This window comes from Kryptolebias marmoratus, linkage group LG9 (assembly GCF_001649575.2).
Source record: "Kryptolebias marmoratus isolate JLee-2015 linkage group LG9, ASM164957v2, whole genome shotgun sequence".
NCBI lineage: Eukaryota > Metazoa > Chordata > Actinopteri > Cyprinodontiformes > Rivulidae > Kryptolebias > Kryptolebias marmoratus.
The window spans coordinates 21,381,126-21,396,265 of NC_051438.1; the positions used below are offsets into that span (position 1 = coordinate 21,381,126).

General features: G+C 39.9%; 1 protein-coding gene across 2 annotated transcripts in view; it reads right to left on the reverse strand.

Annotated features, from left to right (window-relative positions):
* drp2 (dystrophin related protein 2) overlaps nt 1-15,140 on the reverse strand; it is a 174,888-nt gene that overhangs the window by 30,740 nt on the left and 129,008 nt on the right. For both annotated transcript variants that reach the window (XM_017408504.3, XM_025004232.2), the window contains 6 exons: nt 14,335-14,481; nt 9,527-9,605; nt 7,641-7,701; nt 6,416-6,477; nt 5,832-5,906; nt 4,438-4,639 (listed from right to left, as the gene is read on the reverse strand). In XM_017408504.3, coding sequence (XP_017263993.1) covers nt 4,438-4,639; nt 5,832-5,906; nt 6,416-6,477; nt 7,641-7,701; nt 9,527-9,605; nt 14,335-14,481 — 626 coding nt within the window. The remainder of the gene's footprint in view (nt 1-4,437; nt 4,640-5,831; nt 5,907-6,415; nt 6,478-7,640; nt 7,702-9,526; nt 9,606-14,334; nt 14,482-15,140) is intronic.

Sequence of the window (15,140 nt, forward strand, 5' to 3'; positions counted from 1 at the left end):
TGGGGTCTCTCCTAGAGATAAACAACCGGGAATAAAGATGGTCGAGTGCATGTGTCAAAGAGAATTTGTTTCTGTAGCGTCTCAGAGGGGGTGACCGACCCTCTGTCTGGACATGGTGATGTATATAGACGTCTGTACAACAAGCTGAATAACTGGTTACATCAATCTGCAGACACTTTGTTCCTTTCACTGTTAGGAAATATTAGCATTCATTTTCGATGTGACCAAAATGTAGATGTGCATGCTTTATGTCAGTTGGAAGAGGGATCACTCCTGTTTTTATATTTAAAAAATTTTCTTCCCTAAAAAATAACTAATGGATCTAATTTGCAGTCGTTGCTGCAAGTCAGACTTGTTTTTGTGATGAACCAAAGGGGACCAGCTGTATGCTGGGCAGTGTGGATCGTGGATCCCCTCCACAGACATAAAACTAGACTCTATATGGGAACCTGGAAGTTGAAGCCAAATATGTTACAGTGCCTCCACAGGGTGGTCACAAGTTTTTAGTCCTGACCCTCTTTGTGAACAAAGGAAACTTTGATCTCCGTAAAATGAAAAATAAGAAAAACGCACCTCATGTATTTTTTTTAGGTTAATGATTTTTGTTGATAATTCATGTAGTTCTTACCTTGCTGATGTTCTATTAATAACTTTCTAACATGTTTAGTTTTAATTAGTTATTTCACATTTGAAAGAAAGGTCATGTGTGCGAGGGAGAAGGCGGGGCTTAAAGCCTCACATCACTAGTGCGCAGCAACATGGCAGCTTCCATAAACCGGGTCCTGCTGGCTTCAACTCCTAATAACAAGAGACGGCGGGACACTTAGTTTAGTACCATAACACAAGCTTATGATCCACTTCTTATTGGTCAGCCTCTGTTTCATGGAGGAAAGGTTTGCAGTCTCTTTGAATGTCCGGATGAAAACAGTCGAGGTGGGAAAACCCTGCTCTCACCGTATGTTCCAAGCCTGTTTACTCGAGATGAGCACCAAATGGCTACAAACAGAAAAAGGCTGCTTCAAATCAAAGAGATGGGAGATGTCTTCTTGGTGGAATTACAGTGAATGGAAAGTAGCCGACACTATAAAGTTTAATTAAATTACTTATTCAAACATTACACTCCAGTCATGTAAGTCAATAGTTAGAGGCTGAAAATGTTTCTTCCTCTGAAGGGGGGCATGGCATTCAAAGTTGAGAACCACTGCCTTATGTGCATGTGTAATGTGTTTATTTATCTTCTGCAAAGTCATGAATGCTAATGTGAAGAAGTTGCTACCCTCGCTAAGAACACTGAGAATCACACTTGGCTCCCTGATTTCTAAAGCTATTACAGAAATGCCATATGATGTGTTACAGTCAAGAATATGGCTGCTTAGTAGGCATTGGTTTAGAAAACAAAATGAAATCCATTCTCTGAGTTTATATACTTATACATACTCAGTTATGTCCTTTGTGCTCCAAGGTTTGCAAAATCTGTGTTTGGGCGTGTAAACAGACTTCATTCAGTTCGAGAACAAGGAATGAAAGATTTCAGGTTCAGGAAAGTTGGACAGATTTTTCATTCTGGGCTCAATAACGCCTGGACAAGGCCTTACTAAATCCAAAACTTCTTCACTGAGAAGACAACTAGTCACAAGCTAGTTATAATCAAATTTAGATTCATTTTGAGCTGACAAAAAAAACCTGACAAATACCATCGGTGTTTACTGACCGGGAGAAAAGTCAAACATAGTTAACGAAACTGAGAGCGCAGTTTGCAAACTAAGAAAACTGATTTCTACAGAGTCCTTTTTTTTTTATTTGCTAAGCTGGCACCAGCTGTGATTCACAGTATTTAAAAGCACCCCGGAGAAATTTAACGCTCACCAAGTATCAGATCAAAGATTAAGAGAATATATGTAAGCAGGAATTTACCAGAGGGAGGGGAAAATATTTAGATTTATAAAAACAAATCATAAATGCTGTCCAACTGTGTGGATTAGTTCCTTTAAATGTGTTAAATTTAAACTTCCACCTCACTGATGGGAGTGCTGCTCATTGTGAGGACACTTTTTGTAACTTTCTTACGTTTTGCACAGGAAGCACTGATATTAAACCTCACTTATTGCTGGTATTTATATCTGTGTGCAGATTAGGTGAGTATTCTGATCCTCACACGACTTGCGCATGTTTGTCAGCTTGAAAACATATTGGCTTACAAACAGATAAAATAGGTGTGACGTATGATGGAGTGAACTGACTTTCTGAATCTGGATCTTAATTAAACACAAAGCATTCACTCAAATACGGGCCCAGCAGTGGAGAAGAGGGGACTACAGTCTTTAACGACAAACCAGTGGGATCTTTAAGGTTGAAAAATGGACTAAAACGTTCTAAACCTTTAACACGTTTGCTACATCACATCCATCCAAGTACCCCGCAGCTGGTCTAGCAGCAGGCCGCAAAGAGGAGGAAAAAAAAGGATCTGATCTTAGTTTAAAGCTTAGACAAATCTAAGAAAGATGTCTGGGAGGTTTTGGTTGCTGTTTAGGAAAAAAAAAAATGAAAGGCTCAGGTTTTATTCTGAAGAATTATTAAAACGTCATCCTGTTAAGGCCAAAAGCTTCACATCGTGGTCATTTTGTGTTACATATTTATAACATTTCCTGAAAAAGTCTAAATAAAAACAATACAAAACAAGTCTCTTGGTTTGCCTAGTCATTCTGCTTAAGTATATTCAACTAGGAATAGCAAAACTGCATTTATTTTTCTTTATCAACCAACTTTACTTAAGGACCAACTGGGAACATTGTTTTTTATTCTACAATAAATCAGTAGGAAGCAATTAAATCGACTGAAATATCGTGGACGCACTGTACCATCAGATTTAATGAGCATTATGTGACAGAAATTAGTGCCACTTGAACACAAGTGCTGGATAAATATATATCTCTAGACGTTTTTTTTCCCCATAAATTATTCTCCATTTTTAAAGCTGCCATTTGTATTGCAGACAAAGCAGCTAAACTGCATTTAAAACTGGCAGTTTGGCTGCAGCTTGTAAATAAACATGTGGAGCAGGTCTGTTCAGCTGAAATATTTCTACCCTAGAGAGGTTTTTAATCTTTATGTTGTATATTTTTTACACCAAACTATTAAAAAACTGAAAGATTTGATGTGTATTACTGATACCAATCTCCTGAGCCCAGATCTGAGATGAACTATATAAACTTTTTTTTGAGGTTATGTGTATTTTTTTTTTTTGATTGCCAACCGTCTATAGAGGCTGTACATCATCATCATCATCATCATCATGCAAAAAGTATCACAGTCTAATGAAAAACAAATTGTTAGTTATATGTGTCATTTAAATGATTAAAATTAAAATACATGGCATAAATATAAGAAAGTTCATAGATTCTCCATTAGGGACCCCCCATGTTAGAAAAAAATCCACTTCAGACCCAAAACAAAGGAACTGAACAAATAAGCACTAGCCAACCTCACTGGCTTTGATAGATGAGGCTTACAGAGTAAATAAACTCAAAATATAACGCAGCAAAGAATTGATATTTTAAAAATGACACGCTTCTTGTCATTTTTGGCCTTCCACAGTTGTACAATCAGACCTTCTACGGAGGTCATGTGACTCATGTGACTGTCACCCAGACTGCATGCACACCCACACCCTACCTCACAGTCCCTTAACCTGGATGGCAAAATATTCAAAATGGCTGCTCCCACTAGTCGTAACATTGAGGATATCATTATAATTTAAAGTCTGTTGGTCTTGAAAAGGATACTTGCCTCCTACCAAAGAATATATGGACCAAGGACATTGAAATCATTCCAGAAATTACAGCAGAAGTTTGTTTTTTCTTGTTAAGATTTTGTTTTTTAACATCCTTTGTGTAACTCATGTTATAGCTAATTTTTTATTTTCTTGGAATAAATGTTAGCAAAAACACTGCAGTTACATGGACTTTGCTAAATGCTAAAGATGCTAAATGACCTATTTAGTCTATCCTTTCTCATAATATACTTCAATATTCATGTACACCCATCACCCAATGACCCACAGCTCATATCCCTAAATTTCTACTAATCTATTTGTACAGAGTTGCACCAAAGCTTCTCTTCATTGTCTTTGTTTTGGTGCCGTTCCAAACTCTTTGAGGCAGCTGTCTATTTGCAACTCCGTTGACCACAAAAAGAAGATCAAATGGGTGTAGACGGGCGTGACTAGACTGAGGAAAATTTCTGACTGCACCACCTTGCATCACCTCTATGTCGTAAGGTAATCATAAACAAAGTGAAAACAACCTCACTGGAAGGTTAATACTTCTCTGAGAGGTTATTTGAGAGTCACTGATGGATGTATGGAAATTAACCTGGTCTGTTTAAAAAGCTTTACCTAACTTGCAAATAGTTTTCCTTGATAGAAAGAGTTCCACCCACCTGTCGTAAACATTGAGCAGCCAGTTGAGACACATGTCAACACAAAGGGGAATGTTGACCAGAATGGATCGCTCCTCCTCCAGCTTCTCGTACAGGGCTGTCAGGCCGTGAATCACCTCGACTACATCCATCACATGCTCGCCCTGCTGCAGCTCCTGCTCCCGAAACACGTCCACGAGGCCGCTCAGCGCCACTAAATCCACTAAAAGAGCAACAACACAGGAACGCTGATATCATGGGCAGCTTATATAAAAGGCTTGCACTCTGTGCCACTTTCATTACGTGTTTGATTCATTAACATAAATAGATGCGCGAGGCGTCATTATCTTTGACACAAACATAAGTGCAAATTTACTTTTGTGGCAGGAAAACCCTCAACCTCTCTGCAAACGAGGCAACACCGGTGCTTATTCAGCCATTTTGGCCACTTAAGCCCAACCATATGTTTCAAGAGCAGTGACACAAATTTGATTTTGCTCTTCTAAACTAATTTGATGGCCCATCCCTGGGAGTGGAGCTAAAAGGGTGTCCGTTGATGCCAGGTATAATTGGATAACATGATAATGAGGTAGAACAGGGAAAGGAGATAAGAGGAGTGCGTCTTGGGGTTTGGAGGGAATCACCCAAAAAATGTATTTTTGATGGGCTCCAACGCAGCACTGCTCAGTTATTCACAACGTGTGTTGAGAAAGAGAATGAGGATTCTGGAGTTATCAAGGCAGCCTAGCAATTAAATTCAGTAACGCTATCAACCCACAGACCAGAGCAGGGGGGGGGAGATAACGAAGCTGGGAGGAGAAGGAAAATGAATGAGTGACTGAAAGACGTTTTATGTGCATGCTGAGTTTTTATTACAGGAACGTGGAGGAGGGAGAAGGTTAGAAGAAGGTTGCAGCAAATAGGTGGAAGAAAAAAAAAAGAGGAACCTAAATCAGCAAACGTGCAAAAATTAACACTTTCTAGGGTCACAGCCCTACATATAAGAAAGTGGATGAAAAAGGAGGTATCGACCCTGATGGGGCATCCAATCAAGCTTCAACCATGCAGCAAAAACTAATTAGCTTCTATTTTGTAACTCAAATGGACCAATTAATAGCTAATTACCCAGCAAGCAAGGCATCTAGGCTGAGAGGACAGCGAGGAAGTATTCCAGCATGTCTGTAATTCTAGTGGCTCTTGAGATTAGGATTACTTCTGATTACTGCGTTTTAACGCCAAGTAGGGCAGAAAGGGGAAACGATTCCTTCAACAGCTGAATAAAGAAATGTGCCACAGCTAATCGCTACATCTCATTCTCACAAAGAGAATGTTATAGAGAATTATTGATGGTGTAGGATAACAGACTATCACTCAGCCAGTTTTTTCCAGGGCACAGACAGAGGCACAGCACATACGTCTCAAAGCCTTCTGAACCCGTCGCAGCTTCATGGCTGTTCTGTACGCCGAGAACTTGATGTTGTTCAGATCCGCTGGTAGAGGGAGAGAGAGACGGAAAAAGATTAGAGAGATGAGAGAAAACTAATCTATCCTGCACCATTCTCCACCCTGCCATCGAGGAAGTGGATGTCCCTGTCTGTCCCCTTGTTTATCACGCCTCTGCAGAAGTCATTAGTAGTTTATTGTATTACTAACACTATCTATGCATCTGTCGGTGTCTCGCTGAGCATGTGAGTGCATATCTTTCCTGCAAGCTCCCCGTGTCAGATGAGATTAACTGTAAAACACATAATGTCGTTTAATCGCAATTAATTAGAGGCTAAGCGGGAAGCAATCACAGCACTGGCAAATTGGGCCAAATAGGTTAATGACAATAAAAATGTAGTCCCCAAGGTGGCTGAAATGCAGGTCCCATAATGAGCCACGCAACAAGGCCTTTGCAGCAGAAGCCTAGCAGCACCGAACCAAACAAGTGGTGTTTCTGCAGCTCAATGGGGGTTGTGGACAAATGAGCAAGAGAGTGCTTCGTCTCTTTACTTACCCAATGCTTGGTACAGCTCTGTCATCTTTGGATGGTCCCAGCACGTTGTCTGGGCCTGATGGCTGAGAGAAAATATATGAAAGAAGAGCAGAAGGTTTTTTATAAAGCAAAGGAGAATGAAGGTGCACTTTTTTTCAGGCTAGAAAGATCAAAGTAAGAATAAAGTATAAATGAGTAGGGAGCACTGAAATGGGCAGGTGAGGCAGACAGTAAAAGGAGTGAGAAGAAAGAGCCCCGAGTACCAGGAAAAAAAGAGACAAATTAGAGGGCAGAATAGGACGACCACTGTTTACTAAATAAGTCAAGAAATTTAAGACCTGGAAAGTTCAGAGAAGTATAAAAATATAATGAAAGGCAATAAAAATCACACCATGATACCACTCTGCTTCACACATGAATGCAACATGATCCATCTCATGCCTAAAATCACCCTTCTGTGCTACCGAACTCTCAAAGAGAACACCCAGAAAATGTATCAAGTATAAAATAAAAAGGACAAGTGCAGCAGAATAAATGGGAAACCTCATAGCAGGAAGTCTGCCAGGATCTATGGGCCTTTCAGGCAATCATCATTTACCTGTAAAAGCGCTCATCAATTACTGTCAGGTGGAGTACTACTCAGGTACTGTTCATCTCTCAAACCCAGCGGATCAGGAATATAGTCCATAAAGAACTGAATGGCAGGCTAAATAAAGACCTAGTAGACTGTGTTGCAAATGATTAATAAGATAAATACGAAAGTCTACAGAGAAACAAACTGTATAAATGTCATCTTAGCTGCAAACTAGATTATATATATATAGATGGTTTTTTTTTAATTTGACAGAACTTCCTGATCTTGCAGCAGCTTTCTCCTCACTATTTTTTTTCCTGTACTTTTCAGTCACAATGGAATCATAAAAAGTAAAAAAAGCAACCTTATTTGACTAAACCTTACATTAATGTTTCATCTACAACAATAACCTATGCTTACATTCTGCGTAAACAGTCTATTCTGTCTATTGATCTGTATAAACATCATCATAGAAACTAAAAGATTCAGCCCTGTAGAAAGGCCATTTAAATCATATAATGTGACTTAAATCATTGTGTCCCTGCTGTTGGTTAGACCAATTTGGCAGTAAAGATAAGACCTTATCCAGTCTTTAATCCAACCATTTAACCTGGCATGAAAAAAGTACATTTACCTCGACAATGCAGACACTGACCCTGAAGCTGTACTTACTTAATGTAGTAGGGCACTTTGTTTGGGGAGATGGCACGCTCCCATGGTATCTGCACCGAACCTGTGCAAACACATACACACACAGGGGGCAAAAGAAATCAATTTCAGATTGGGCATGTCATGCTTGAATTGCCATTACGCTCAGTGTGCCCGACAGCGTGTCCAGACACAGTGTCCATTCAGACCTTCTTAACAGAGCTGCTCCTCTGTACAACAGGCGCAGCGAAGCCAAAGAAACGAGCCTATTGTGTGGGAGCTCCACACAGTGTTGGTTTGTTTAGCATAGCCTAACAGATTACAAGAAGGGAGTCGGTGAGTCAGTGGATCACTGTAGCATTTCAACAAACCACCAAACTGAACCACGAGGGGGGGAAGGTTCAGCTGAGGGTCAGAGAGGATAAGACTGCACTAGGGGTTCTCACATCATGTCACTTTTTATTATGAAAATCACAGCAGCTTTTTATTTTGTTTCCCCTTTTTTTTTAACTAAACGTGCAGAATTAAAGAACCAGCTTTAAGGCCTAGAGCAGGGGTCTCAAATCCTGGTCTTGGAGGGCCACCATCCTGCATGTATTACTTGTTTCCCTGCTCCAACACACCTGATTCAATGGTTAAATTACCTCTTCATGTCCTGCAGAAGCCTGTTAATCACACATTGATTCAAATCAGGTGTGTTGGAGCAGAGAAACAAGGAAAACATGCAGGATGGTGGCCCTCCAGGACCAGGATTGGAGACCACTGGCCTAGAGCATTCATTGAAAGAATACACATTGCCTATCGCCGTTCATGCGAGACTTTTAAACTAAAGAGTTGTAGTGCTGTTAGCACTTCGAGTATGTGTTACTACCACAGAAATCGAAAGTCAGCAACTGAAAGTTAAATGGTTTGGCACCCAATTATTTAACTGAACTTCTTGACTTTTATAACCACTGACCAGCCAGATGCTCTTGGTGCAGCTGAGGGCTAAATTAAAGCGCAGAGGAGATCGAGCCCCCAGACTCTGGAACAACTTGAACTTAAAGTTTGTTCTGCAGAGTCTGTACAGTCCTTTAAATCCCGCCTGAAAACTCACTTTTCCACATTGGCCTTTAATTCGAATTCAGTTTGAGCTCCAACAGATCAGTTTCTTCGTTTTAATTGGTTTATTGTCCTTGTTGGTTTTTATGGGTGACTTTTAAATTGATTTGATTGATGGTTTTCCTGTTTGTTTTTAACCTCCTCGTGAAGCTCTTTGGTCAACACTGACTTCAACTTCCAATCATTTTTAGGGGCTCAGTTTTTCAAGCACCTCTGTGTGTGTTATATAAAGGAACAGTGTGAATTATAGATATGTTGGTGGATGAAAACTACACAAGTATAAACCCAGATTTACCAGGAAGTATTGGGATAAGATAGCTACAAAGTAGCTTTAAATAAAGCTCAGTGCGGAGACTCTGATCAGCCTTACACCAATAAATCTGGATGGTGAGGTTGTTGAAAACACAAGCAGACGCTCCCATTTCAGACACACAAAAAGTACTGCAACCTACAGATTTTACACTTCGTCACTTTAATTCAAATCACATTTTTTTAGCTTCACTGCAGCTTCTCGGCAGCTTCAGAGGAAATGCAGGTGAAAAGAATGTATCAACATATATTTCTGCTCAAATCTGTGCGCTGGAGCTGATGGAGATAGAGGAACAAAGCTCCACCTCTAACCCAAATGCACATCCAGCCTCATGACACGAGCACTCAAAATCAACAATTAAAAGCCTCATTGCAGCTCGACTGTAATACTCCAAACCATATCATCACCCCCACACACACCAACACCCAGACTCTTTGAGGTGGCACAGCATGGCACAGACGCGAGGCACCGACTTCAAAAAGAAGACGACAACTCTTACTGGAAAGGAAGTGCTGCGATCCAGGGCCAAAGTCTCTGTGTGCATCCTGGAGCTGCTTCAGCCGCTCCTCGATGGAACCCTGAGGACACACACACACAAGCACACGTACAAAGTTAAATCAAAGAGAACCCTGCTGTTCCACGCTGCCTATCACAGAGCCCCACAACAGGAACTCACACACATGCTACCTGCTTCTACACCGTCAGGTAACTGCTGAATATAAATGATGTCTTTGTTTTTCTTTGCCCCACCAGCTCTTGAAGGACTTCCAGGGCAGCAGGTAGGAAATGAAGACAGAGATTACAAAATAATTAATTCTGTGAAAAGGAGGACGGCGGCGCACAGTTGGAGCGTCAGTGTGGGCAGGAGCTGAAGGAGAAAAGAAGATAAAATGGACGAGAAGAAGGGGTTTGCTGAACCTCAAACGTCGTCGGACACCGAGTTGACAAAATTAGGTTTGCCACTGGCTTCATAGAAACACCTCATATCTGGTACGTTTCCCACCAAATGGGATTTAGTCTGGTAAATCCTGGTTTATTTGAAAAGTATTGGATTTGGCACATGAATCCTTGTCAGCTGGATGTTGAAACACCTCCTCAGACAAAGGGAGGTAAATTCACTCACTGTGAGGTGAACAGACTCATACAGACAGAACAAGAGAGAAAGATTAAAGAGACACTGCACTTCTAAAAGACGAACATTTCTCAGTGCATCAGTGCTCCCCCACCAGAAAATTAAAAAATACAATCTGCAGTGTAATTTAAATTGTTTGAGACCAATAAAGAGCACTGTCAATGTGCCGTGAAGATGTTACAGCCAGCTTTGCCGTGTTCTACAATCTATTTGTTATACAGGCAATTTGAGCTGCCATAAGGAAGACAAATGGCTAAATTATCCATGAACGGCAAATATTAGCAAATCAAATTTAGAAATAGACGTTTGGGAGCGTCAGAGAAGCCAAAATAAACAGCACACAAGATGTTACTGGATTTTACCATTTATTATTTTAATTAAGACAAAACTGGGGCAAAGAAAAAAAGAAGGTTTTCCTACTCTTCTTGCATCCAGAATTCATGAATCATTTTCAGCTGATACGGGCTGATTTTCTCTAAAATTATTTCTAACATTCCTTTTCTTCTCAGGCTCAACAGGAAACCTGAGAGCAATCCAAGATCCAGGAGATATAAATCTGTCACCGACTCTGGACACTAAAAGCCTTTTAACATATTGATCATCAGGAAATGTTAGAGGCTTTAATTTACTTCCTGAATCAAAGCCCGGTGGAATCACAGTACTTACTGTAGCACAAAAACAAAGCGGGAAGAGTTCTGCAAAACAATACAAATTTCCTTCTTTAGCTCTAAAAGTTACAGTTTAATTTTATTTTTCTTTGTAAATCCATCAGCAATCATCTCAGTTTGTAAGATGCCTTTTTAAAATTTAGATTTGACTCAAAGTGACATTAAAACAAACTAAAACTTTGCTCCGGACTCTGACCCTCATACCAGTAACCTTCCAGACATTTTATTTCAAGCTGAAGAAAAGATGAACCACTGAGGTATTAGAAAAGAGTTGTTTGGCTGTTCTGTTTTATTTGAGCTCATTATATTCAACACATTAAAAACATCTGGTGATATGCACAATCTCATGTGAGATCTCATGAGATGTGTTAGTTCTCAGATTAGGTGCTGAGAATGACTGTCAAGCTACTACTCCCTCGATATCTGTAAAACTGACTTAGTTATAGCTATTTTTGCTCTTTCTAAAGTTGCTTAGCTGTGTTGGCTACCTTGCATAGGGTCGATTCAGTCCAGTTATAGCAGTGGTGTCCAATCCTGGTCCTGGAGGTTCACCATCCTGCATGTTTTAGGTGTTTCTCTAATTTGACACACCTGATTTGAGTGACTGAGTGATTAACAGGCTTCTGTAGAGCTTAAAGACCTGCTAAAGAGCAGGGAAACATCTAAAACAAGCAGATTTGTGGCCCTCCAGGACCAGGATTGGACACCACTGAGTTATAGAGACATTTGAGTCTGAAACAAAGGAGACTGACCAACCAGCAGACCTACATTGTCATATAGAGCCCAGCTTACCATCCTGAAGGCCTGTGCAGCTTCATCTGACTGCGACAAAACCAATCCAACTGGTTTCATTTGAAGGAGGAGGTTAATAATCATCTTTACCTGCTGCAGTGAGAGTGGAGAGCATAAAAAAAACAAAACAAACTTACAGAAACCCTACACTGATCTGCTCTGTTCTGATCCAATCTGTCCAGTAATTGTGCCATTCTGAACATTTTCTGAGCAGCAGAGGTAATTCAGAATTAGAACGGAGTCCGGGTGGTAAAAAGATACCTGGAAATTAATTTCTCCAAATTGTTCAAGAGATCCTAATTTATGATGTTCAGTGTAGAAAAACCACGAAAGGGAAACTATGCACAGGCTATTAAAGCGACATGTCAGGTTGTAGGGAAAAAAAATGTCATGAAGGTTATCTAATGGGAACAGGATGCTCTAACATGAGCTGAGTGGTTTATTTTGCTTGTCGGAGCAGCAGTTTGCTGATGGTTGGTGAAAAAAGACCCCACTGATGCTCTGCAGATAGTGTATCCATACATTTAGCTGCGCACTAACAGAAGGGCAAGTTCAGTTCAATGTTTAAAAGGCTTTAAGACTAAGCGCCTTAAATTCATTGAAGTACTGCCCTCCTAATGTAAGCGCACGGGTTCAAATTTCTCAGTCGAACATTTACGCTGCAAATCTCCAGCTGCAGCACATCCCAACGGGGTTCTATTAGATCCACATCTGTGGAGCGCACATTGTCTCATTCATTGAAGTCGGAGATTACTTTTGCTTTATGGCGTGCATTATCCTGCTGGCAGAAGCTGTTGGAAGATGGGTATATTGTTGTCATAAAGAGATGTGTGTAGTCAGCAACATGCTCAGACACCCTCAAAATTTAACCTCGTTTTTACCGTGGTCAGCGCGATAGGTGACGCCTAAAACACCACGTTGGGCTCCATGCGGCGTTAAAGACACACACAAGGTGTAAGTGCTCAAAAAGATAAAAATAAAAGCAACAAACTAACGTGGAGCTCAAGATGCCAAACATGCTGTTTAATGTAGATGGTGCTTTAAAACACACATTAAAATAAAGCTTCTCGTGCATCTTTTTGGCATCTGTTATGAATGTGGCTCTGCGATAATTTATGCGTCAAGATGAAACATTAAGTTTAACGTCAGGTAACTGTCAGCATATTATGCAGAAAGAGGAGAATGGATGACGATGACATTTGATAGGCTGAATATGCAAATTAATCAATAAACCGATGTGTATTTTTTAAACTGCATCTTAGTTGCATTTCCTAAAATAACTCATTTAAATCAAAAGTTTCTTGAAGCTTGGATAGGCAGTCAGTTTTAGTAGAACTGGACAGAGCAATCCCCAGTATATCTAAGTTTTAAAGAAACAACAGGAAGTAGCTGCAGCTTTAGGGGGGCATTGTGGGTTACATTCATTGTAGCTTTTTCTGTGTAATTTTTCAAGATTAAATAAAAGAGATTTTAACCACCTGCCTATGCTCATCATATATGTGCATAAAAACTTTGTTAAAAAGGTCTAAAAGATTGGACCACCTGCCTCTGACTCTTTATGTTTTTGGTTTATTCCATTAATCTCAAACCCTCTCTCTGTTCTCTTTAATCCCACACTCTGCTGCCTGCATTGTGATCTGCAGCTCTAAATACCTGTTTGTAAAGGTCAAGTTAAAACAAGGACTGGGTCAAACATTTAGAAGTCGTAAATTATGCTTACAACTGTAAGCAAACCATATATTTCGCCACATAAAGGTAGTGAGTCACTGAACTGAGGCTGCTGGAGAACAGTTTGTGACTCCAAATTGTGAGAAAATAGGCAAATATCTAATTACAGTCTCACTGAATTCTGAGTGTTTGTGACCAGCGAGCTGTGCAGCCACATTCTGAGCGGCTAATTTTTCAAAATCACAGCCCATTTCTGTGTGCATGGCTTGCAAAATGACTGTATTCTACATCATTCCGTTGCTCACATCGTACCCACCTTGGCAGCTGCCCCCCCTCGGGTGTTTCCTGTCATAAAGTCGAGCTCTCATGTGAGAGAGTGTCAATGCAGGATTTACAGAAACTAAACAGAGAGGTTCAGGGTGCTTGCAGCATTTCTGACTATTTAAAGAGAGAATTTGTTGCACAAATTTTAAACATGTTCAAATCTCAAGTGACTCAAGCCTCAGTGACTCGCCTGAGAACCCCTGCAAATAATTTGAGACATTTTGGAGACTCCCTTGAGAGCAGCAGCTGCAGCAGTCTGTCTCTGTGTCTCATGCTGGGTTTGATTTGTCTTAAAAGTTTAAACTCTGAGTAAAGTAAAGTAAAGTAAAGCAAGTAATCTTGTTGTTGCACATTGGAGATTTTGGTTCATTTGAGTTTTAAAACAAAAAAAAGCACTTTATTCTGAGACTAATGCTATTCAAATTTGGTGAAAGATGCAAAGAGGTCCAAATAAGAAAGAAATTCATCAAACTTCAGACAGGAAGGGACAGGAACACACACATAATGATAAAAAAAACTCCACTGAACCAAAGTGTCCCCCTGAATATTTGCTACTGAAAAAAATACAAATCTAATCCATCACAGCATTTTAAACAAATTTCTATTCTACATGTTTTTTCAATCCTTTTATTTCTTCTTTGAATGACCACTGGAAACATTCCTGCTGGAAAAAAAGGGAAGAAAAATCAAATAAGGAAGCAAAAGCCTGGCAATAAAGTCTACCTGAAGCACTTTCCATCTGCTGTTGAGATGCTCCAGGGCACGAGCGTTCTCCATCGACAAATGGACATCAGAGATGGCCAGCTGGTGGGCCAGCTCATTGATCTGTTTCATGCCCTCCTTCACCTGGGTGAGCTCCTCCTTGAACAACTGCAGGAGCCGGACCAAGAAGAAACACAGGAGCAAAGAACAGTGAATGATAAATGCAGCCGTGGAGATTTTACAAAAACAGCATTTGTTAGATGTAGATTTCAGACAAACATCAAGTGAAACTGCTGTCGGATAAGAAAAATCAATCGAATTCATTTTCTCATACCGTTCTTCTCTGTTGTACATTTTGTTGGTACTAACATAAAGGCAAAGAATGTGCAGTGATATGAAATAACAGCAGCAGGAAGGAAAATAAAAATAAACCAAGCACATTAAAAAGTAACAATAACGGAGCCTGAAGCGTGCGGTCATTGAACTTCTGTTCACTTACTACAAGTTTTAGCACCAAAATGTTAAACTAAAGATGAACAAAATTGGCAGCAAAGAAAATCTTTTTAATATTGACCTATTAACCAAATAAAAGACAAAGGTCTTTTAAAAAATATAAACAATGAACTCAAACCAGAATCTTCTCTAAAGGTGTTGGAAATTTTAGCAATGAGTTAGTTTGTCTAAGTTTGTCATACTGCACAAATAGTGAGAACAGTAATAATAGGAACAATCACAAATCATTAAACCTTAAGACATCTTTGTATTTGTCATAGCGAAGTATAAAGTTTCGAAAAGCCAAAAACAAGTCATTAAAGATGTCACCTCCT